General features: G+C 45.7%; 1 protein-coding gene across 8 annotated transcripts in view; it reads left to right on the top strand.

The window, feature by feature from the left end:
- The window catches only part of LOC119965741 (cadherin-18-like), a 787,515-nt gene that overhangs the window by 536,099 nt on the left and 225,621 nt on the right, over positions 1–25,795 (top strand). For all 8 annotated transcript variants that reach the window (XM_038796509.1, XM_038796511.1, XM_038796505.1 and 5 more), the window contains one exon: positions 14,793–15,087. In XM_038796509.1, the coding sequence (XP_038652437.1) occupies positions 14,793–15,087 (295 nt within the window). The remainder of the gene's footprint in view (positions 1–14,792; positions 15,088–25,795) is intronic.

The following is a 25,795-nucleotide window of genomic DNA, read 5'->3' as shown; positions in this document are numbered from 1 at the left end:
CCCGCGCAGACACGGGGAGAACGTCAGACTCCGCACAGACGGTGACCCAGGCCGGGAATGGAACCCAGGACCCTGGCGCTGTGAAGCCACAGTGCTATCCACTTGTGCTACCGTGCTGCTCCTTGTATTTGTCATGTATTTGTCATGTACCTCATGTATTTGTCTGGCTTTATATTGAATGCATCTGTGCCATTCACCTCCCTATCCCTTGTGGAAGCATTCTCACCACTATCTGGGGGGGGTGGGGGGGGGGGGGGGGGGCAGGCATAGAGCAGGGATTTCAGTGGAGGGCCCAATAATCAGCTCTGAGCCAGCTGTATTTCCTGCGGGATCTTACGCTGGTGTCCGCCATGGCAGATCAGGAAACTCACTACAGACCAGTGTGAAAGTCATCCTCATCCTGATCACCCACCGAGCCGATCCTCCGCTGCACCAGCTGGAAAACACGCCAACACCTCAGTGTAGTGAGGCCTCCCGATCTCTGGAGTCCCCAACGTGACTCGAAGCCCCAACTCACTATGAGGGGTCCCTGGACCTGCTCCCTCCACAGCTCTCCTGCAGCCCGGTCACCGCTGCATGAAAAATGCCAGCTTGGCACCGCCAACCAGGTACCCTGGCAGTGCCCCTGCCAGTTGGCACCAAGGTGGCACTGCCAAGGTACCCCCTGCCCAAAAGGCATGCACATTACAGTCAGGTTAGCTGTCTCGCTCTAAAATGCAGAATTGCCAAAAATTGATCCCGCCCACAATGAGAGTGATTTACATCGCAATTTTTGCCAGATCGCGTTGGATCTCAGGAGGCGCTGCTAGCAGGGTTGATCCTGGGAGCGGCGTCTCCCAGCGCCTATTGGCCATGTTGTGCTGTGGCGTGCTCCTTTTCCGCCGCAGTGTGGCCATTTGATTGCGCCCGACAAAGCCATTCAGTGAAGAGTGCTCAGGTGTTGGTCCTGGATGCGAACTTGCTCACTCCTCTGCAGAATAAGATCTATGGAGATTTTATTCCCCAGTCCTTTATCCAACCACCTTCAGCTGCTTCATTAATGAACCTCCTTCATCATGAAGTCAGGGCTCTATGTTGAAAGTTTCACTGTGTTCACCTGCATTCCCAATCCTGTGATAATGTATTAATCCCGTGCAGTATTCAGCAGCTGGTTCATGTCCAGACGAGGGATGAAATTGAGCAGATAGCAATCCTACCAGATCAGTTAAAAACGTAAGAACTCAGGCGTTTTCAACATTATGCCAAGGTTGTCTATTCTGAAGTATCTCCATAAAACAGTGATATCAACACCACAGATAAAGAGCAGAAACCGTGTACGCTGTGATTGATGGTGAGAAGATATTGGCCACACTGTGATAGATGTGAAAAAATAGTGTATACATTGAGATAATGACCAGACACTGGGCACACTATCACAAGGAGCCTGTCTCAAAGTTTCTCCATGACTTGAGAACCTTAATTTAAGAGAGTGAAGGAGTTGGAATAATCTTCACTTCTTTGGATAATTACAGCTGCAACAAACTCAAGAAATTTGTCACTATCCTGGAGATTAACCCCATCACACTGTGGCAGCAGCAGGTATGGTCCACAGGGTGCATGTCAGAACTTGCCAAGTTTACCATGCCAGACCCTTCCTCACCAGCACACTGCAACCAAGGCTGACAAGAGTCACCACGTCAGGGAAAACTGTCACCACCAAGCTTCTCCCAACAACATTGCTATCGCACCATTAATGTTGTAAAATGATGGCAGACACTTCACAGACTCATTATAAAACAGAATTTGACACTGAGCGACCTAACAAAATATTAGGACCGGGATTCTCCGTCGGCCGATCCCAGAATCGCGACTGGGCGGACAATCGGTCGTGAAGCCAAAATCGTGGTGGGCAATGTTCACCAGTCCCAGAAGAGACAGCGATGGGGTGACCAGGGAATGGGCCATGGGGTCAGGGTGACCCCCATTGAATGGGACGTACAGCCATGGGCTGCCATTGCTGCGGCCTGCAAGGCAGCCATGGCCTTATGAATCATCTTAATGCCAGAGAATGATGTGCTGGAGGAGGATGATGAATGCCTGGCCTTGTCCGATGAGCAGGATGGAGGGGAGGGTGATGATGGGCAGGACATGGGACCCGAGCAGATACGGGAGGCCATACAACGTGTGCGACAGGATCTGGGGATCCTCTCATAGTGCGTTTGGGCTGGGTGGGAGGACTGGTATCGCTTCGGGGGCCTCGGAGATCGGGACGCCCTTTAAAAAAGGCGTCCCGATCTCTCGCTACACTGGGGAGTTCCAGCGAGCGGAGTTATCCATTGTACAATACGGGCTGTATGCAGCCTCGGCCGCATGTTCCCCATTGAGGCCTCTTATACAATGCGAGTCATGTTGAATAGCCATGTGTTTCTCAACACTGCGAGCACCAGGAAACACGCGACTAAACACGCTCGTTCGGGGACTTTGTTTGGGAGAATCGCGCCCTTGTGCTGTGAGAGAGGGACTCCCAGGATTTTGATCTGATGACATGGAACGAATGGCAAAACAATACCCAGTCATTTCATATCATTGCTGTTTCGGAAGACTGCTTCATCTGAATATTATTTTGATTACAGTAACATATGTAAGTCTGCATTATAATTATCCTGGGTTCCATCATTGGATTGTTTAGTTTGATCAATTTATTCAGTTAACAGCCTTTGGTAATGGGGTTAGCCTTAAAATACACCTTAACAGGCTGTTACTTGACACAACATTCCTTGATAGAATTTGTAAGTATGAACATGTGCAGGATTTTCTTACCATTAATTTTAGGTGTTTTTCAAACACTTTACACTGAAGATATCAAGGTTTTAATCCTTCAGTGTAAACATGCTTACTTACCCTGAAATGAGTCATACTGAGAGTTAGCAAACCCTGTCATTAAAAAGAGACTGCAGGATGAATAATGAGCACTGCATTTAAGGGAATTCTTTCAAAGCAATAATTTTCTCTCACTTGATCTTCATTCTTGCGAGTGCAATGTTAGAAAATCTTCCAGCTTCCTGGTTAAATAGCAGCCTTCCGATCACTCAGGAATCATTCATTTCCATTTACTTTTCAGAATTGTGGATGCTACTGTCTCATACTTGCAGTTGTCATTTGTTGAAAGGTTTAATTTCAACATTTTCAACAAAATACTTGTTCAAAATAATGATTGTAGTAATACCAACAGAGATACAAAGAGCAAATATTGAAAGGCAGTTAACACCCTCAGTTATGGGCTCACTCCAGCATAATGAACCTTTACAATCTTTTGTAATTTCGCTCTACGGGAGCATGATAATTGCTGTTAGATTTCCTCCGCAGAATATTAATACAAGGACCTGAGAAGACTCTGAGTGGATTCCTGCGATTACTGCTTCATTTGTATGTTAGTTTTTGTTTCATGCGAAGTACGTTTCATTCTCCCTCATGTGGAAATAAAAGATGTATGAGTGGGAAAGATGCAAATCTACAGATACTTGACATTGCTGACGTACGGTGAGATGATTCGAGATCAGTCAGGAATTAGAAATGCAACCAAAATTTTCCTTTTCTTTTATTCTGTGGACTGGCAAATTGGCCATTAGCGGCTTAATGGCTGACATGGAAGCGAGTTTTACATGTTCAGTTAGTCTCTGTCAGATTATTCGCATTGCATCCATTGTGAATTTGGACAATCTTTGAAACGGATCAGTGTAGGGAGAAGAAATCTGATTGTGAGTTCAACTGAAGGATTGCAAAAAATTAACAGGGAGGGCCAAAACAGATTTTCTCAAGGCTTCTCAATTCATTTGCAATATTCTCCAGGGAACAGGACTAAGAGGAGATGGGGAAAATATTTAAATGTAGATTTATTGTCACATATACTGAGGTTCAATCCATATGAGGGTCATTCAAGAGTTTGGTAACAGTGGGGAAGAAGCTGTTTTTGAACCTGTTAGTGTGTGTTCTCAGACTTTTGTATCTCCTGCCCGATGGAAGAAGTTGGAAGACAGAAAAACCCGGGTGGGAGGGGCCTTTGATTATGCTGCCCGCTTTCCCCAGGCAGCGGGTGGTGTGGACAGAGTCAATGGATGGGAGGCAGGTTTGTGTAACGGACTGGGCAGTGTTCATGATTCTGTAGATTTTACGGCCTTAGGCCGAGCAGTTACCAAACCAGGCTGTGATGCATGATGCTAAGATGCATCAAAGTTGGTAAGAATCAATGTAGACATGTCGAATTTTCTTTGTTTCCTGAAGAAATATAGGTGCTGTTGTGCTTTCTTGGCTTTAGCATCGCCGTAGGTGGACCAAGAAAGATTGTTGATGTGCACACTGAGGAATGTGAAACTGTTAACCATCTCCACCTCGTCCCCGTTGATGCTGACAGGGGTGTGTACGATACTTTGCTTCCTGAATTTAATGACCAGCTGTTTAATTTTTCTGACATTGAGGGAGAGATTGTTGTCGCTACACCACTCCACAAGGTTCTCTTTCGCTCTCCTGTATTTTGACTCATCGTTGTTTGAGACCTGACGCACTATGATTGTGTAATCAGGAAACTTGTAGATGGAGTTGGAGCAAAATTTTGCCATGCAGTAGTGTGTGTATTGGGAGTATAGGAGGGGGCTAAGTACGCAGCCTTGCCGGACCCCAGTATTGAGGCCTATTGTGGAGGAGGTGTTGTTGTTTATCCTTACCGATTGAGGTCTGTGGGTCAGGAGGTCGAGGATCCAGTTGCAGAGTGAGGAACCAAGTCCCAGGTTTTGGAGTTTTGATATGTTTGGCTGGGATTATGGTGTTGAAGGCGGAGCTGTTGTCAATAAATAGGAGTCTGATGTAGGAGCCTTGTTGTCGAGATGTTCCAGGCTCGTGTGTAGGGCCAGGGAGATGGTGTCTGCTGTGGACCGGTTGTGGCGGTATGTGAATTGCAGTGGATCTAGCCGTTCTGGGAGTATGGAGTTGATGTGCTTCTCAAAGCACTTCATAATGATTGATATCAAGGCCACTAGACGGTAGTCGTTGAGGCACCGCTTGTTTTTTATTTGGCACCTGTATGATAGTGGTCGTCTAGAAGCAGGTGGGAATCTCGGAAGGGTCGGGAGAGGTTGAAGATGCTCGCGAACACACCCACCAGTTGGTCCGTGCAGGATCTGAGTGCACGACCAGGGACGCTATCAGGGCCTGTTGCTTTCTGTGGGTTCACTTTCAAGAAGGCCGATCTGACTTTGGAAGCTGTGACGGTGGGTATGGGTGTGTCCGAGGCTGCTGGGGCAGTTGGCAACGCTTTGTTGATTTCCTGCTTAAAATGAGCAGAGAATGCATTGAGTTCAATGGGTAGGGGTGCTCTGTTGCTGGAGATTCAACGTGGCTTTGCTTTGTAACCTGTTTTATTGTTTAAGTCTTGCCACAACTGACGATAGTCGTGTCATTAGTCTGTGACTCTAGCTTAGTCTGGTATTATCTCTTCACATCACTGATGGCTTTGCGGAGATCGTGTTAGATTTATTGTTTCGGTCAGAGTCACTTGTCTTGAAGGCCTCAGGTTTGGCCTTCAGTAGGGAGTGGATCTCCCGGTTAAACCATGGTCTGGCCTTCAGTAGGGAGTGGATCTCCCGGTTAAACCATGGTCTGGCCTTCAGTAGGGAGTGGATCTCCCGGTTAAACCAAGGTCTGGCCTTCAGTAGGGAGTGGATCTCCCGGTTAAACCATGGTCTGGCCTTCAGTAGGGAGTGGATCTCCCGGTTAAACCATGGTCTGGCCTTCAGTAGGGAGTGGATCTCCCGGTTAAACCATGGTCTGGCCTTCAGTAGGGAGTGGATCTCCCGGTTAAACCATGGTCTGGCCTTCAGTAGGGAGTGGATCTCCCGGTTAAACCATGGTCTGGCCTTCAGTAGGGAGTGGATCTCCCGGTTAAACCATGGTTTCTGGCTGGGGAACGTACAGACTACCTTCTTTGGCATTCAATATTCCATACATTTGCTGGTGAAGTCTATGAGGGTGGTGGCATACTTGACTAGGTTGGCCACTGAGTTCATGAATATGGACCAGCCCACTGACTCCAAGCAGTCACATAGGAGCTCTTCCATTTCCCAGGACCAGCATGGCACAAACTTCTAAACTGGATTCTCCGGCTTAAATTTCTGCTTATATGCCGGCAGAAGGAGCGCCGTATTGTGATCCGATTTTCCAAAGTGTGGTTGGGGGGTGGATCGGTCGGCACCTCTGATGTAGCAGTGGTCAAGGATGTCGGGGTCCATGGTGAGACAGATGTGTTAATGGAATTTTGGCAGTACACTGTTGTGATTGGTCTGGTTGAAGTCCCCAGTATTCTGTTTCGTTGTTATTTATAGTGGTGTACAATTCATCTAGCACCTTTTTCACTTCTGCCTGGGATGGGATGTAGCCGGCTGTGATAATGGCTGAAGTGCACTCACGTGGAAGGTAGTATTGGCAGCACTTCGCGGTCAGGTGTTCCAGATCCGGGGAGTAGTAGGTCGCCACATCCACGCACCAGGGGGAGTTGATGAGGAGGCAAACCTCTCCACTCTTCGCTTTGCCTGATGACGCGGTGAATTGAGAATCCGTCAGGTTGTATGGCACAGTCCGGTGAGGAGGGAGTGATCCATGTATCTGTGAAACAGAGCACACAGCAGTCTCTTACTTCCCTCTGAGAAGTAAGTCGAGCGTTAAGCTCATCCAGCTTGTTCACAATCGCTTGGACATTTGCCAGGAGTATGCTGGGGAGGGGAGATTTAAAACTGCGTTATTTTAGTCTCACCTGCAGACCACCGTGCTTCCCTCACTTCCTAGGTCATTGGCTGCTTCTGGATGGTCCCGGGATCCAATGGGAAAAGTCTGACCTCGTGGAAGGTAAGTTGTTGCTTCTGGAGGTGTCCTGGGCTCTGGTCGAGGTTTCAGGGTCATTGGGAGGGCATGTTTGTGATCGGACCGGGTCCTGGAGTTCCGCGAGGACGGCTTCACCTTTTGGAAAGTTCAGGTCCTCGCGTAGGGTCTTTGCTGTTTTGGGGGTGTTTTGGCTGGGTTTGGGTCGCTGCCAGGGTCTTCCTGGGTCAGGTGGGACCGGATCATGTGATCCGTTCCAGCGTTGGTGGTTGGGTCGGGCATTCATGAGGTTAAGTCTCGATCTGGTCCTGGTTGGGCCTGTTCATCGATCCTATTCTTCTCCACCTTGGGTTGAGTCGGGACGCTGGGTGGGCCTCTCCGGGCAAGTGGCTGAGCAGGTACACATCTAATCATCAGTTTGATGGCTGCTTAAATGGACGTGCACCAGTGTTTCGGGTGAGACCTTCCTCTGCGGTATCATCTTCCCAGGTCAGAATACTGCAATCTGGTCAAATCAAACAGCTGAAAAATGCTGAAATGGCATTGTAGTTGCATTGTGGCTGCATGGTAGCTGCATTGTAGTTGCTTGTTATCTGCATGGTAGCTGCATGGTGGATGCATTGTAGCTGCATGGAAGCTGCATTGTGGCTGCATTGTCGCTGATTGGTAGATTCATGGTAGCTGCATGGTAGCTGGATGGTGGATACATTGTAGCTGCATTGTAGTTGCATGGCAGCTGCATTGTAGCTGCATTGTAGTTACCTGTTATCTGCATTGTTGCTACATTGTAGCTGCAATGTAGTTGCCTGTTATCTGTATTGTAGCTGCATTGTAGCTGCATGGTACCTGCATGGTAGCTGTATTGTGGCTGCATGGTAGCTGCATTTTGGATGCATGGTAGCTGCATTGTGCCTGCATGGCACCTGCATTGTAGCTGCTTGGCGGCTGCATTGTAGTTGCCTGTTATCTGCATTGTAGCTACATTGTATCCGCATTGTAGCTACATTGTAGCTGCATTGTAGTTGCATGGTAGCTGCATTGTCGCTGCATTATGGCTGCATGGTAGCTGCATTGTGGCTGCATGGTAGCTACATTGTGGCTGCATGGTAGCTGCATTATGGCTGCATGGTAGCTGCATTGTGGCTGCATGGTAGCTACATTGTGGCTGCATGGTAGCTGTATTGCAGCTAAATGGTATCCGCATTGTAGCTGCATTGTGGCTGCGTGTTATCTGCGCTGCAGCTGCATTGTGGCTGCATTATGGCTGCATCATCTCTGCATTGTGGCTGCATTTTAGCTGCAGGTGTCCATTTGGCAGTAGATGACAATAATCCAACATTAATCTCTCTGCTAAACCAGACTCTGAGAAGGCTGTACTCTGGTTATGATCATACAGATATTCCAAGCAGGCAAAAATATTTGATGGCATTTTGTTAGCACAGCCAATCAGGTTATTCTGGTTCTTGTTCAACCTGTCACACCGTATTTCAAGCTATGGGACTGCAAAGGGATGTACACTAATTGCAGTTCTTTTGAGCGAGCAGCCAATATTGAGTGAAACCAATGGGTCCGACTCCAGTTTCCTTTGGGAAGATGGATCTCCAGTGGAACCATGGTCTTCCCATGCTCGATATTATTCATCTCTTCCTGAAGCCCTCCATATTGTAGCAGCGTTAAACATTATTGCGCTTTCAGACTTGCCTAGCATCCTGTGTTGGTCCTCCCGACAGGTCAGCCTGGCCATTTTCCATTGTGAACTCCTGATGCGAGGAGTGATCCAGGACATTCCGGGAGGCACCATTTTGTTTACTTGTGTCCCAGTTTGAATTTTGGGGAAACAGAGATGAGAAATGTGTTCAACATTGAGCCAAAGATGCCAGCTTTTAAAACACCTCCAGGGCTATCCGACTGTGTTACAATGCTGTACAATTAACCTGACAAATTCTTCAAATCACGCACATCAAAGCATTAATATCCAGGCAGGTGGATCTGAGTTGTCTCCATCTGGAAGGAAATACATTAATGTATTAATTAATGTTAAAGCTCAATTCTGCAAACTTTCAGTGGGCTGACAAAGCAGGTACTAGTTTTTCCCTCCCACTCAAGGAATTCACTGCAGCTAACATCAAAATCCCTGCATGTTTTGAATGAAACAGGAGCTGAATGCCATCTTAAAATGGGAAGCGGGGGGGGGGGGGAGAAAGGGTTGGGAGAGAAAGGTGGGTATTTTCAATTTTGGTCCAAACTGAGTAGCTGCACCACCCCGGTGAACTCAATGCATTCTATGCTCGTTTCGAGCAGGAAACCAACAATCCATTATCAACTGCCCCAGCAGCCCTGGACACCTCCATACCCACCGTCAGAGCCTCAAGAGGTCAGATCAGTCTTCTTGAAAGTGAACCCTCAGAACGCGATGGTCGTGCACTCAAATCCTGCACGGACCAATTGGTAGACGTGTTCATGGACATCTTCAACTTCTCCCTACTCTGTTCTGAGGTCCCGACCTGCTTCAAGAAGACCACCATCGTACCGGTGCCAAAGAAAAACCAGGCAACGTGCCTCAACGACTATCGCCCAGCGGCATTGATTTGATCATCATGAAGTGCTTAGAGAAGTTGGTCATGAGACACATCAACTCCATACTCCCAGAATGCCTTGCTCCACTGCAATCTGCATACTGCCACAGAGGACGCCATCTCCCTGACCCGACACTCAACCGTGGAGCTTCTCGACGACAAGGATTTCTACGTCAAACTCTTATTCATTGACTGCAGCTCAATGAGCGGCATAATCATAGAACATACAGTGCAGAAGGAGGCCATTCGGCCCATCGAGTTTGCACCGACCCATGCAAGCCCTCACTTCCACCCCATCCCCGTAACCCAATAACCCCTCCTAACGTTTTTTGGTCACTAAGGGCAATTTATCATGGCCAATCCACCTGCACATCTTTGGACTGTGGGAGGAAACCGGAGCACCCGGAGGAAACCCACGCAGACACGGGGAGACTCTGCACAGACAGTGACCCAATGGGGAATCGAACCTTGGACCCTGGAGCTGTGAAGCCACAGTGCTATCCACTTGTGCTACCGTGCTGCCCAGACCCCTCCCACCTGGCTTACTCACTCTTCCAACTTCTTACATCGGGCAGGAGATACAAAAGTCTGAGAACACGAACAAACTCAAAAACAGCTCCTTCCCCGCTGTTGCCAGACTCCTAAAGGATCCTCTTATGGACTGAACTGGTCTCTCCACACATCTTCTCTGCTGAGTGGGACTACACTCCATATGCTTCAGCCAATGTCTGTGTATTTACATTGTGTCTTTATATGTGTCCTATGCTTTTTCATGTGTGGAACGATCTGTCTGGACTGTACGCAGAACAATACTTTTCACTGTACCTCGGTACACGTGACAGTAAAACAAATCCAAATCCAAACCATCCAAAGATTTGGCAGGGTGGCAGACAGCAGGTCAGAGTGAATTTTGGTTGGGGTGACTGTGGTGATGGGGGTAAATTTTGGGTGCCAGTGGATCGGATCAGAAGACCTGCCTGAAGATAGAATTGGGGGATAAAGGTGCACGGCAACCTACTGTTTATCCATTTTACTGCAAAAACTGGCAGTTGATGTTTGGAAATCCTCCTCCCAGAGGTCTCTGTGGAGACAGCAATCTCCACAGATTGTAATTTCCACACATCAATCAAGGAGCTGTGCAGAATAGGAGCATTGTTTCGAATTTCACTCACAAAACAGAGAAATATTCAAAATCCTCTTTCACAAGGGTCTGAAATCTCACCAACAGAAATGCATGGACCTGTATTGTTGTACGAGCAGACGAATTTGGAGCAGGAGGAGGCCACTCTGCCCCTCGAGTCTGCTCTGCCATTCAATAAGATCATGGCTGATCTGATTGTAAGCACAACCCCAACAATCCTGCCCACCCCAATAACCTTTCACCCCCTTTGTTAATCCAGAGAGATTTCCAGCCATTCATGACCCTGCCAGAGAAAAATTTCTCCTCATCTCTGTCTTAAATGAGTGGCCGCTTATTTCTTAAACTGTGACCCCTCGTTCTAGATTCTCCAAACATGTTGAAACATCCACTCCACATCCACCCTGTCAACCGTCCTCAGGGATTTATAGAACAAAGAATAATACAGTAAGAAGTCTTACAACACCAGGTTAAAGTCCAACAGGTTTGATTCAAACGCGAGCTTTCGGAGCGCAGCTCCTTCCTCAGGTAAATGGCGAGGTATGTTCCAGAAACATTTATATAGACAAAGTCAGAGATGCTGGAAAATGCTTGGAATGCAGGCATTTGCAGGTAATCAAATCATTACAGATCCAGGGAGAGGGATAATCCCAGGTTAAAGAGGTGTGAATTGTCTCAAGCCAGGACAGTTGGTAGGATTTTGCAAGTCCAGGCCAGATGGTGGAGGGTGGATGTAATGCGACATGAATCCAAGATCCCGGTTGAGGCCGCACTCATGCGTGCGGAACTTAGCTATAAGTTTTTGCTCGGCAATTCTGCGTTGTCGCGTGTCCTGAAGGCTGCCTTGGAGAACGCTTACCCGGAGATCAGAGGCTGAATGCCCTTGACTGCTGAAGTGTTCCCCGACTGGAAGGGAACATTCCTGCCTGGTGATTGTTGCACGATGCCCGTTCATTCGTTGTCGCAGTGTCTGCATGGTCTCGCCAATGTACCACGCTTCGGGACATCCTTTCCTGCAGCGTAAGAGGTAGACTACATTGGTTGAGTCACACGAGTATGTGCCACGTACCTGGTGGGTGGTGTTACCACGTGTAATGGTGGTATCCGAGTCGATGATCTGGCATGTCTTGCAGAGATTACCCTGGCAGGGTTTTGTGGTGTTGTGGTTGCTGTTCTGAAGGCTCGGTAGTTTGCTGCAAACAATGGTTTGTTTGAGGTTGCGCGGTTGTTTGAAGGCCAGTAGTGGGGGTGTGGGGATGACCTTGGCAAGATGTTCATCTTCATTGATGATGTGTTGAAGGCTGCGAAGAAGATATCATAGTTTCTCCGCCCCAGGAAAGTACTGGACGACGAAGGGTACTCTGTCAGTGGTGTCCCGTGTGTGTCTTCTGAGGAGGTCGGTGCGGTTTTTTGCTGTGGCGCGTTGGAACTGTCGATCGATGAGTCGAGCGCCATATCCCGTTCGTACGAGAGCACCTTATCGATCGATCGATAACATTGATCGACAGTTCCAACGCGCCACAGCAAAAAACCGCACCGACCTCCTCAGAAGACAAACACGGGACACCACTGACAGAGTACCCTTCGTCGTCCAGTACTTTCCTGGGGCGGAGAAACTCCGACATCTGCACTTACGGAGTCCGTATCCTTCCATTAACGCCCTATTCATATATTTGTCTAGATGTCCCTTAAATGCCACAATCGTACCTGCTCCCACCCCCTCCCCAGGCAGCGCGTTCCATATATTTACCACCCTCTGTGTAACAAACTTGCCTCACACATCTGTTCTAAATTTTTCCCCACAAACATTAAACCTATGTCCCCAAGTACTTGACTCTCCGACCCTAGGGAAGCGCATCTAACTATCCACTCTCTCCGTGCCACTCATAATCTTGTAGACCTCTATCAGGTAGCCTCTCAATCTCCATTGTTCCAGTGACAACAGAGTTTATTGGATCTTTCCTCATCGCTAATGCCCTCCATACCAGGCAACATCCTAGTAAACCGCTTCTGTACCCTCTCCAAAGCATCCACATCTTTCTGGTAGTGTGGTGACCAGAATTGTGCACAATATTCCAAATGAGGCCTAAGTAAGATCCCATACAGCTGCAACATGAATGACTTGCCAATTTTTATATTCAATGACCTGACGGATGAAGGCCAGCATGCCGTATACCTTCTTAACCACCTTACCACATGCGTTGCCATTTTCAGTGATCAGTGGAGATGCAGGCCCAGATCTCTCTGCCTGTCAGTTCTCGCAAGAGTTCTACCATTTACTGTGTAATTCCTACATGCATTGGACCTTCCAAAGTGAATTACCTCACACTTGTCCTGATTAAACTCCATCTGCCATTTCTCCACCCGAGACTCCAGCCAGTTTATATCCTGCTGTATCCTCTGACAATCCTCTTCACTATCCGCAACTCCATCAATTTTTGTGTCGTCTGCGAACTTACTAATCAGACCAGCTACATTTTCCTACAAATCATTTATATACACTATGAACAACAAAGGTCCCTGAACTGATCCCTATGGAATGCTGCTAGTCACAGTCTTCCATTCAGAAAAGTGCCCTTCTACTGCCACCCTCTGTCTTCTGTGCCCAAAACAGTTCTCTATCCAACTTGTCAGCTCTCCTCTGATCCCATGTGACTAAAGGTTTTGATCAAGTCGCCTCTACTGTTCTAAACTCCAGTGAATGCAAACCCAACCTCTCCAACCTTTCCTCATAAGATAACATGCCCATTCCTGGAATTGTTCACAAGGTGCTGGTTGGGGTCTGGAAGGCATTGCCTGGAAGTGTGGAGGAGGCAGGATCAATCGCATCATTCAAGAGGGTATTAGGTGATTTCAGTAATCATGTGCAGGGTACGGGGAAGAAGGAGTGGAATGGCACTAAGTCATGATGCTCATTTGGAGAGCTGGTTCAGACACGGTACTAGCTGTCTCACCCTAACAAGAAGATATGCTAAAAGGTGACCGCCCACAATACGTGGGATTCACATCGTGACGTGGCGAGCCGGGTAATTCCCGGAAGGGATCTCATGGCATTTACTGGCCGGGTCGTGCTACGATGCTTTTCAAGCGTGACACAGCCAGTAGATACCGCCCTGTATTGGCTTTCTGGATTGTTTGCTGTATGTCTTTAAACTAATCAGTAAAAGTTTTGCTGCTTATGTTTCTATTACGATCTTAGCAGCTTTGCATTCCTCTCACAATCAAAAATCTGGAAGAATTGAATTGAAGCACAGAACATATCTGTAAACCATAGCAACATGCAATTCAAATACAGCACTGGGAAGATGGAAATGATTTGGTTCATCAGCAAAATGCTGTGATTTTCAGAACTGGAGCCTATAAATATGATTGATTTGGTTAATACTAAACCATGGAATTACTGTTACTCAAATAGTCATAAGCTCTGCAGTAGTCTATTCGATGTAGCGACTAGCCTGTGTAATGTGATGTTAAAAAAAATTGATATTACATATTCAATTCCTCCTTTGCTGTTTCAGTCAATCTCAGCTGTAATAATAGTTACTGTGCTAAAATTAATCTGGAATAAAGAAAATTATCCACATTCCATCACACGAACCTGCCTCCTATCCATTCACTCCATCTACACCTCCCGCTGCCGGGGGAAAGCGGGCAGCATAATCAAAGACCCCTCCCACCCGGCTTACTCACTCTTCCAACTTCTTCCATCAGGCAGGAGATACAGAAGTCTGAGAACACGCACAAACAAACTCAAAAACAGCTTCTTCCCCACTGTCACCAGACTCCTAAACGACCCTCTTATGGACTGACCTGATTAACACTACACCCCTGTATGCTTCACCCGATGCCGGTGCTTATGTAGTTATGTATTTTATTTTATTTTCGTTTCTTTGCTTTTCATGTACTTAATGATCTCTTGAGCTGCTCGCAGAAAAATACTTTTCACTGTACCTCGGTACACGTGACAATAAACAAAATCCAAATCCAACTTTTGTGGAAAATGGGAGTTGAGTTTCCGCGTGAAAACAGACTTATCCCTAATGACCCATGGTTAAATAGCTGTGAAATGTGATCGATGTGATCTCATGAAGTGTGGACAGTTAAGGTATCAGAATGTGACCAGTGTCCATGGAATCCTTACAGACAAGAGAAAGTGAAAACAGCACAGGATTTGATTAAGATGTCAACATATTGATACACATGAACTTACCAATCCATTATATTTCTTTCAGCTTCACTCGAACGCAGATAAAGGTGATGGAACAGTCAAGTACATCCTTTCAGGGGAAGGCGCTGGCTCTATATTCGTTATTGACGACAGTACGGGAGATATTCACGCCACTAAAAGTTTAGACCGAGAGCAGAGAATACATTATATTCTTCATGCTCAAGCTTTGGACAGAAAAACAAACAAGCCCCTCGAGCCGGAATCTGAGTTTATCATCAAGGTGCAGGATATAAATGATAATGCACCAACTTTTTTGGAAGGACCTTACTCTGCCTCCGTCCCCGAAATGTCCGAAGTTGGTAAGGTTTTGTTTTAACGATTTGAGTTTTCTACCACTGCACTGTAATGTATCAAAACAGGAATCAATCTTTCAGGTCAACGGTTCTGCACACGTCGATGAATGCTTCAGTCTAAACTATTTCAATCCAAGGGGTAGGTGTTCATGAGAGGGCCCTGATATTGTGACCAAGATACTCGGGAAGCATTCATTTCTCCTACACCAGAGGGAGGAATGGTGGTTGGTCAGGTTGCTGCCTCTTTGACATTGTCAAACAGACTGGAGGATTCCACATATGTACAGGACTATGTTTGTGTCTACACTCGATGCATGTCCAGTATTGCTATGGAAATGAAGTGAGCTTGGGTGGTTTAGCCTCTTACCTCAATTAGCTCGTCATACAGACAACAGGTGCCCATTTCGATTAATGCACCAAAATTTGACAAAAACCTTTTGCCTTACACAAAATTCTCATCTGTCCCTACCGGCAAGGAGGGGGCAGGGGAGGGGGGGGGGGGGGGGGGGGGGGGGGCTTGAAAATGTTGTGTTATTATAATAATGTGATACCTTGGGTTTATTTACTGTACCAGGGCACCAATCACTAATAAGGCATTTGGTAAACATGTTGTTATTAAGTCTGCGCACGTTGGAACACTTATCTATAGGTATAAAGCTTGAAATTATCAGAGCTGTGCAGCTGTGTGTGTGCTCTGCTCAAAACAAAAGTAAAACTAAGACTGGATGAGAAGACACATTTCTCTTCCGGTGATGTCATGCTGATATCCCTTAAAGGCACATTTCAATGTCTCCCTTTCTTTCTCGGGATACTTTTCCCCAGTGTAACTACTTACATGTTCATGTTTCGTTATTGTTAAATAAGTGTGTAGAGCTGATGAATTTATGAGTCAAATGTAAAGGTAATCCACTGGTACATCCAGGTCTTTTAATAAGTAACATTTTCATGGAGATTGCATTAATTGCTCATTGGATCTGTGGCATTGTCTTTTTAGGATGTTGCCCCTGATTGCATTTTGAATCTTGTCTTGGATGCAATAGGACGGTACGGTGATTGAGGAGCTGGAATGGATCTGATTTGTTCTTGATTGTGCCTCACCATTGTACCTTTGTGTGGAATGATTTGATAGGCCCTGGGTTATGAGCAAATCCTTGTTGTCTCAGCTGGTTGCCATGTGCCTTCTGTGGAATCTGCATGTGAATGTGTCCCAACTGTAAACCTGACAATTATGTACCTGCATTTTTATCATGCAGATTGCTCATCTTCTCTTAAGCTTCTCTCTAGTTTTTGAAAGAGAAAAATAGATAAGAGTTAGTAAATTGGTACCGACTGGCCTGACGATCATGAGCTCTGCCGGTGATAGAATAGTTTCACTTAAACGTGTCACTCTCAGGTGCCACATTGAAATGTGTAAATCTTGATTGGTCCGTGTGTATTTGAGAATTAGGTATTTCATTGTGTGAATAATTTGTTCAGCCAGGTCGTTAGACCTAGGGTAATGCGGGGAAGGAGTAGTATGATCGATATGCCACTTCTCATATATATGTCCAGAAGTGGCTTACCAATAAATTGCTGACCATTATCGGATTGATCTCTCTAGGCACACCAAATAATCTGAGAATAGCAATTAGAATGCAACAGTTGCATCAGACATGCAATTATCAAATAAAGTGGTCAATGAAGTCAGTGCCAGGGGCATTAAAGAAGTCAATTGCGATTTTGGATGAAGAATGGGTAGAAACTGCATATGGAATAAATGATGCTTTCTGCTAACTTGTCACATGCTATTGGCATGCCTGGCACCTCTTGACAACCAGTGTTGTTGTTCATATCCAGCCAGTAAATTGTTTCTCCTCTGGGTCCTATGGTCTGATCTGAGCCCATAAGTGAGTTATGAAGTTCTTGGAGAATATCAGGTTACAAAATCTGACTGGCTTTAAAAACGACTCTCCAAAGATGCCTCACTACCAGAAAAAATCCAACATTCTTCAGCATTTTCAAAAGTTCGTAAGTATTTATTGCTGATCTGACATCAAACGTTGTAATTTGGAATGAATATTCATTCACATGAAAGACTTATTTCTTAATGATCACACTTGAAAGCACAAAAGTACTCGGAAGCCATCGCTGCTTGTCAAGGTTGTGAAAGCGATCAGAAGTAACTGGAGGCACTTGGGAATTCAAGGAAGAAAATGCGTTAAACTCTGGGGAAAAGGACACTGTGCCAAGGGTAGCAGTGGGTGGCACAGTAAAGAAATCGTCCAGAATGTAAATAATACAATAAATGTTGCACCGTTGAGAAGCAACCATGCAGTGAAATTAAATTTAAAATGTATATAAGGAACAAAGAAAGCTGGGAACTCACCAGGACTCTGTGGCAGCATCTTCTAAACATGACCTCCACCACCAAGAAGGAGTAGGCACATGCAGATATTATCACCTGCAGGTTGCTCTCCAACACACACACCATCCTCACAAGGCATTCCTTCACTGTCGCCATGTACCTCCCCAACCATCTTGCTGCTTGTTATTGTACAATAACAATTATAATATTCTTCTTTGTCACAAGTAGGCTTACATTAAAACTGCATTGAAGTTACTGTGAAAAGCCCCTAGTCGCCACACTCCAGTGCCTGTTTGGGTACACTGAGGGAGGATTCAGAATGTCCAAATTTCCGAACAGCACGTCTTTCGGGACTTGTGGGAGGAGCATCAGAGGAAACCCAAATAGAAAGTAGAGAACGTGCAGATTCGCACAGTGACCCAAGCTGGGAATCGAACTTGTGATTCTGGCGCTGTGAAGAAACAGTGCTAAACACTGTGCTACCGTGCCGCCCCATATGCAGAAAACTGGTTAACTATGATCTAATTCCTAATTCCCCACTTTAACTTGCCCCATCCTTCATTATCCCTCACCCTTCATTCCCAGCCTTGACACCCCCCCTTCATACATCCTTCACACATTCCCACCTCTTTACCCACCCCCTTCACCACCCTTCCCCCCCCCCCCCTTTCGCGATCATGTCCCCTCCTCAGGCCCCACACCTTGGCAGTGCACACTGTCTTTCAAACCAGGCTTTCAGTTTGAGATTTCTGTTGCAGTCTGCAATGGTTTTCACCGTAGATTCATTCAGGTCTCTACAATTTTCAGAAATACAGCAGCTTTTCTGAACCAAACGAGAGAGAACAGATCCTTTCCCCTGAGTGTCCAGGACACTGAACTTTCCCTCACTCTCTGACAATCCGTCCACTCAGGCAGGGCCCAATCACCACTTGCTTCCGGGCATAATAAGGCCTTTTGGCCATTTCTTTTTTTTATTAATCCTTATTTTCACAAGCAGGCTTCCACTAACACTGCAATGAAGTTACTGTGAAAAGCCCCTAGTCGCCACATTCCGGCGCCTGTTCGGGTTCACAGAGGGAGATTTCAGAATGTCCAAATTATTTAACAGCATGTCATTCGGGATTTGTGGGAGGAAACTGGAGCACCTGGAAAAAACCCACGCAGACACGGGGAGAACGTGCAGACTCCGCACAGTGACCCAAGCCACAAATCAAACCTGGGACTGTGATGCTGTGAATCAACAGTGATAGCCAATGTGCTATCATGCAATTCATTAGCCACCAGCCGTCCAATCAAACTGGGCCCACCCCATCTATTGGCTGCCATCAATTCTGAGTTCTTCTATTCAAACACTCACACCAAATGCGATGTTGCAATTTCTTAAATTCCCGATTCCCTCTGCAGTTTGACTTAAAGATACATGTCCATTAAGCATTAATGGAACAAAAATGATAGTGGTAAAAATAATGAGGAAATAAGGGAATCAACAGGAAGAACCCTGACATCCCTCCCTCCCCAAAGAGAATGAAAGGTCAGGGCACGGACGTTTCATTAATGGGAATGCAAGATATAAATCACAAACACATATCCACCCATTATCATAAGGTAAGTTCCTTTCCCTGTCTCTGCATTGATAACTCGGCAGCTCTGAAATCCGCCATTATCCTTTCCCTGAATGTGCACCATTTTAACATTGAACTGTTGTAATAATAAACTCCAATGGAATAAACTTGCATTCCAGGTTTTAAACTTCTCTATAAATGCAAGCGGATTATGGCCTGTATAAAGTTAGCTTTGTTTCTTGTCATGCTGAAGGGCTGGTAGCGTCTACCCTTCCCCCAGGTTACTGGCACCTGTGGCCAATTTAAATAGTCCGAATACCTGTGCTGGCCGGCACCATTTCACCCACTAACATGGCCTTCAATTTCCCAAATTCAACTTGGTGTTTCGTGCACCACAGCAATTGCACCATGCATCCTATTCCAGTCTCTAACTGAACCAGTCTCTATGGTTTTAGTCGAGATGGCTATAGCTCTATTGGTTCAGAGTTTATTATGTCTTAAGCATGATTTGTTAATGGAATGCACCCTGGTGTTTCCTGACAACTCTGTCTATACTCTTTCCGTATCTTTATTAGATCTCTCTGTTCTTCTGCTGATAGGTTTGCATCTTTGGTTTTCGAACTCCGTCTAATCTCTACAATCAATGCCTTGTTTTCACCCCCTTCTTCAAAGTCAAAGGCAATGTGCTTCCCTTTGTCAGGTTTCTGGCTTCCCAAATAGGAGATGGCCCCCAAATGAGTTTCTTCTGCATTTCTGCCTCTCTCTATCTCTTGTGTAATGCAGCTAGTCTTTTCTGATTGGTCATTGAATGTTTATCCAAATTCCCAGGATCTTCAGAAGCCAAACTACAGGCAGTATTGCCAATGCTGAGGGGAATATTTGATTAATTTCAACACCCTTCAACCCCTCCATCTTTACATTCTCTCTTTTCATTCACATGGTCACTTTCAGTGACAAGTAAATGTGAGGATTCAATCTTTGCTGTGTTGATTTGCTCTATGTGCACCATTCCTTGTTTTACAACATTTATCTCTTCATTGGGATATTTGTAATCACAGCTTTTATCTCTACTTGTACGATGGACCTGTACAATTTATGCTGTCCAGTTTTCAACTTTCCTCCTTAACTTTCAGAGTTACCAAAGTGAAGCCTGTGGCTAGGCGTGTCCATAGAAGATGTGTTGAATTGAATAGACATTGTCCCTTTCACTGGTGGTGTCCTGAAACTACTTTTCACATCATTATCAGAATCATAGGATAGTACGCTATTGGTGCCATGAACTGTCTGTTTTCCATTAACCAATGCGATGGCAGAATCAGTATAGGGTTCCTCACCCACCTTCCTCCTCATTTACAAAAGCAATTGGTCACTGATTATTTCATCTCCTCGGCTATTTGCCTCCTTTATATTAAAGAGGCGCTGTGGACCTTGTAATGATATGTATATATGTAGATAATTAAAGGGTTAATTATTACATCTCAGTGTACCACAACCACTAGAGGGCACCACTGGATCCCACTATAAATAAGAACACCTTGAGGATCTTGGTCTTTCTCCCTCTTCCAACCAGGAGTGACTAGATAGTAGCGTGTAAGATAGATAGATGACAGCATAGTTGAACACATGTAGTTAATATAATTTACTTGATTACTAGTTATAGTTCTGTGAAGTGTGCAGACTCAATATTAATCAGTTGTTACTCAATAAATTAGTTTGCTTTAAGTTGAAGACTCATGGTTTTGATCCGAATCACACTATCAGACCATTCTGGATAAGAAGCAAAAAATAACAAGATATATTACGAAAAGAGTAATATAACATGGGACCAGGTTTTCGGCTACATAAACAAGCTAGTATAACCTAGTAGGATAAGAAAAAAGTAAAATCTTAGCAGTTATTTGACTGGCAAAGCATCAGCTTCCAATTGCAGAATCCCAGCTCGATGGACAAAACTCAATCTCCTCGGCATCTGAGGATCACCGGTAACTTAAATGTAAACTGCCGTTTATTCAAACAGCAATTTCAGATTTATTTAGAAGGTTCTGTCTTAACTAATGCAACAGATGCATAAAATTGCTCTGCTATTAACTATGGTTGGTCTACATGCAATTGAGATCGACAATTCTTTTCAGTACACTGCGGGTCAAGACAAAAGAAAGTTTGATGAAATTATTGAAAAAATTGATAGCCATTGTAAAATTCAAAGTAATGAGACATTTGTGCCCTACATATTTAAGAAGAGATTGCAAAACAAAGGTGAATCACAGCTTTGTAACAGATCTCAGGCTGCGAGCACAATTCTGTAACTTTTCTGCATTTACGATTCGATGATTTGTGACCAAATAGTGTTTGGCATTAATAATGAGCCTTTAAAAGAAAGATTACTAAGGCAAAAGGATCTAACTCTAGAAATTGTGATAGAAATGTGTATTGTTCATCAACAATCTAAAAATCAATACCAAGAGTAATTTTGCCGTGAAAAGGGTGCGAAAATTCACCACGAGGTAGAGTATGTTAAAGCAGTGTTGCAGATGAAGAAGATGCATGCTTCGGATGGCAGCCACCTTGTGCATGCGCATTCTAACCCTGCACAAGCATACTTCGTCAAAAGATGCGAGTCAGACAAAAACCGATCTGCGTATACGCAAAGAAGTGTCGTGCGTAATGACGTTAGCATCATGATGTGTTCAAGGTGTGGAACCTCCTACTTTCAGAAAAAATGCCCTGCCAGAGGAAAACAATGCTCACAATGTGACAGATTAAATCATTGTGCTGCACAGTGCAGATCTCCATTCACATTCAAATCTGCTCAACCGATTTCAAGCAGATTAATGTTTGCAGTGTAATCCAAGGAAGAAGATGTAGAACATAATTTTTCAACACATTCAGACAGTTACTCTCTGGGAAATACATTCTTTGTGGAGATCATTGAAAAATATGAAAACTCCACTGAAGTAACTTTGCCGACCAAATTAATTAATTTCATTAATTCCAACACAATGGAACACAGTGTTAAAAGTTAATGACTGCCCAATTAATTTCAAGTTTGACACAGGCGCTTCAGCTAATCGGCTTTCTCAGCTTGATCTACCAAGGCTTAAGCAAACCCCTAAATTACTTCCAGCTGCCTGTAGATGAAAAGACTACAATGGCAATTCAATCTCATCAATTGGAGGATGCCATTTGATAGTTTCCAACAAGGATATTGAGATAACACTAAGATTTGAGATTGTCAAGTCAGATAAATCATCACTCTTAGGTGCACAAGCCTGCAAGGTGTTACACCTAATACAGCGAATTTATACTGCAACTTCGTCTCAACCCATACTGCATGATGATATCCAAGGTATCTTTGATCAATATCCAGATGTCTTCAAAGGCATGGGCACGCTTCCTTTCAAATACAAGGGGCGCGATTCTCCGCTCCCCACGCAGGGTGGGAGAATCGCAGGAGGGCCGGGCGACTCACGACACGACCCCCCTGGCGCTCCCCGCGATTCTCCCACCCCCAGCTCGGAAGAATCGTCGCTCACTGTTTTTCACGGCGACCGGCGATTCTCCGACCCGGATGGGCCGAGCGGCCTGCCGTTCGCGACCGGTGCACGACAGCGGCAACCACATCTGGTCGCTGACATCGTGAACATGGCGCCAAAAGCTGGTTTGAAGCTTGTGGGGGGCGGAGAGGGGAGTGAGCACCACGGCCGTGTTCGGGAGGGGACTGGCCCGCAATTGGTGCCCACCGATCGTCGGGCCGGCGTCTCAAAGGGACGCACTCTTTCCCCTCTACCGCCCCGCAAGATCACGTCTTGCAGGGCAGTGGAGGGGAAGATGGCAACCGCGCATGCGTGGGTTTGAGCCGTTGGCCGTTGAGACGCCAGCCGCGCATGCGCGGGTTGGAGCCGGACAACCTGTGTATGCGCGGCTAACGTCATTTAGGCGCGCCGGCCGTGTCATTCTCTGCGCAAGCGTCAAGGCCCGGTGGCCGAGAGTTACGGAGGGCTGCTCCTAGCCCCCCAGGTGGGGGTGAATAAGGTGAGAGGAGCGGCCTCCGAGGACATCCCAAAACTCGGCCGAGTTCACGACGGCCTTCCCGATTTTTTGGGGGAGCGGAGAATTCCGCCCAAGATTTTACTAAGGACGGATGCAAAACCAATAGTTCATCCACCGACGAGAATTCCTGCTCCACTAAGAGAAATGTTAAAGCTAGAATTCAAAAGGCTCCAACAGCAAGGAATAATTTCCAGAGTCACTAAATTGACTGACTGGGTCAGTTCGATGGTTTGTAGGAAGAAACCTTTAGGTAATCTGCGGATATGTATAGACCTCAAGGATCTCAATGAGAATGTCATGAGGGAACACGATCCCATCCCAAAATGAGAGGAAATCACCAGTGAGATGGCAAATGCACCCATATTCACCAAATTAGATGCATCGCAAAGTTTCTGGCAAATGCAGTTGGATGACTTTTGGCAGATTTTGATAATTTATTTAAAACAGTATTGACAACACTGGCCTCAGATTTCCTGTTAGAATACAGAACATAAAGTGCAGAAGGAGGCCAATCGGCCCATTGAGACGGCACTGACCCACTTTAAGCCCTCACTTCCATCCTACCCCCATAAACCAATAACCCCTCCTAACCTTTTTAGACACTGAGGGCAATTTAGCATGGCCAATCCACCTAACCTGCACGTCTTTGGACTGTGGGAGGAAACCGGAGCACCCGGAGGAAACCCACGCACACATGGGGAGAACGTGCAGACTCCGCACAGACAGTGGCCCAGCGGGAAATCGAACTTGGGACCCTGGCGCTGTGAAGCCACAGTGATAGCCACTGTGCTACTGTGCTGCCAACAGATTCAGATAGTTACTCTCTGGAAAATACATTCTTTGTGGGGATCATTGAAAAATATGAAAACTCCACTGAAATGAAAAAATGAAAAATGAAAGTCGCTTATTGTTACAAGTAGTCTTCAAACGAAGTTACTGTGAAAAGCCCCTAGTTGCCACATTCCGGCGCCTGTTCGGGGTGGCTGGTACGGGAATTGAACCCGCGCTGCTGGCCTGCCTTGGTCTGCCCTGTGCTAAACCAGCCCCAACTGGAGTAACATTACCTACCAAATTTATTAATTTAATTAATTCCGACACCAAATGGAACAGTGTTAAAAGCCCAATTAATTTCAAATTGGACACAGGTGCTTCAGCTAATTGGCTTTCAAAGCTTGAACTGGACGCCTTTTGGAATAGTGGCCTCAGTATTCGGCATCTGAAATCTTCCACCGCATTATGGGTCAGGCGACTGAGGGAAGAGAAGGTGTTTGTGTCTACGTAGATGACATTATCATATGGTCATCAACAAAAGAAGAACATATCGCGAGACTGAGCAAAGTTTTTCAGCGCATACACAAATGTTGCCTTAAGCAGAATCAATCCAAGTGTAGCTTTGGCACTTCTACGCTCAACTTCCTTGGAGACCAAATTTCTAAAAACGGGGTGCGACCTGACACTGACAAAATTGCAACCATTCAAGAAAAGAAAGTGCCAGAGAACAAAAAAGCAGTTCTACGTTTCCTAGGCATTGTCAACTTCTTCGGCAAATCCATACCTAATTTATCAAACCGAACAACAGCTCACAGAAAATTGATCAAGAAATCAACCGTTTTCGAATGGACAAGTGATCAACAAAAAGAATGACTTGATTTGAATCACAACTAACAACTGCGCCAATATTGGCATTTTTCAATCCAAACAGGGATACAAAAATTTTGACTAAATGCAAGTCAGGACGGAATAGGAGCAGTGTTGTTGCAGAAAGAAGACAGTTCGTGTTGGGTTCATAGAAAAAAAATCATAGAATTTACAGTGCAGAAGGAGGCCATTTGGCCCATCGAGTCTGCACAGTCTCTTGGAAAGAGCACCCTACCCAAGGTCAACACCTCCACCCTATCCCCATAACCCAGTAACCCCACCCAACACTAAGGGCAATTTTGGACACTAAGGGCAATTTATCATGGCCAATACACCTAACCTGCACATCTTTGGACTGTGGGAGGAAACCGGAGCACCCGGAGGAAACCCACACACACACACGGGGAAGATGTGCAGACTCCACACAGTCAGTGACCCAAGCCGGAATCGAACCTGGGACCCTGGAGCTGTGAAGCAATTGTGCTATCCACAATGCAACCGTGCTGCCCGTGTTCCTGTTGCATGTGCATCCAGAGCGATGACACCAACAGAATGTCGATATGTTCAAATAGAAAAAGAATGTCTGGGCCTACTAACCGGCCTCCTGAAGTTCCACGACAATGTCTATGGACTCCCCATTTTCACTGGAGAAACGGATGACAGACCGTTGATTCATATAATACAGAAGGAACTCCATGACATGACTCCTCGACTCCAGAGAATTTTCATGAAGTTCAGAAGATACTTTCCATCGACCTCATCTATACGCCAGGAAAAGATCTGATCATAGCAGATGCGTTATCACTCTCCTTCACTTCACAAAGTGAACCATTTGAGTTTGTCAAACATGTTGAACCTCAAGTACATCTGTTTGTAGACAAACCTCCAGCCTCGGATGAAAAGATGAACCTTATCCGAGAGGAGACAAAGAAGGATGCATTGCTACACTGCGTCAAACACCATATCAGTAATGTCTGTCTGAAAGGGCAGTGTCCTCAATTTAGAAACATTCAAGCAGATTTGACGATCGTGGATGGTCCACTTCTTCAATTCGACCGGATAGTCATATCGCTGCATCTCAGACCCATGATACTCACTCAGATTCATGAGGGTCACCTTG

The sequence above is a fragment of the Scyliorhinus canicula genome, chromosome 5 (assembly GCF_902713615.1).
Source record: "Scyliorhinus canicula chromosome 5, sScyCan1.1, whole genome shotgun sequence".
Classification (NCBI taxonomy): Eukaryota; Metazoa; Chordata; class Chondrichthyes; order Carcharhiniformes; family Scyliorhinidae; genus Scyliorhinus; species Scyliorhinus canicula.
This window is presented reverse-complemented; position numbering and strand designations above follow the sequence as displayed.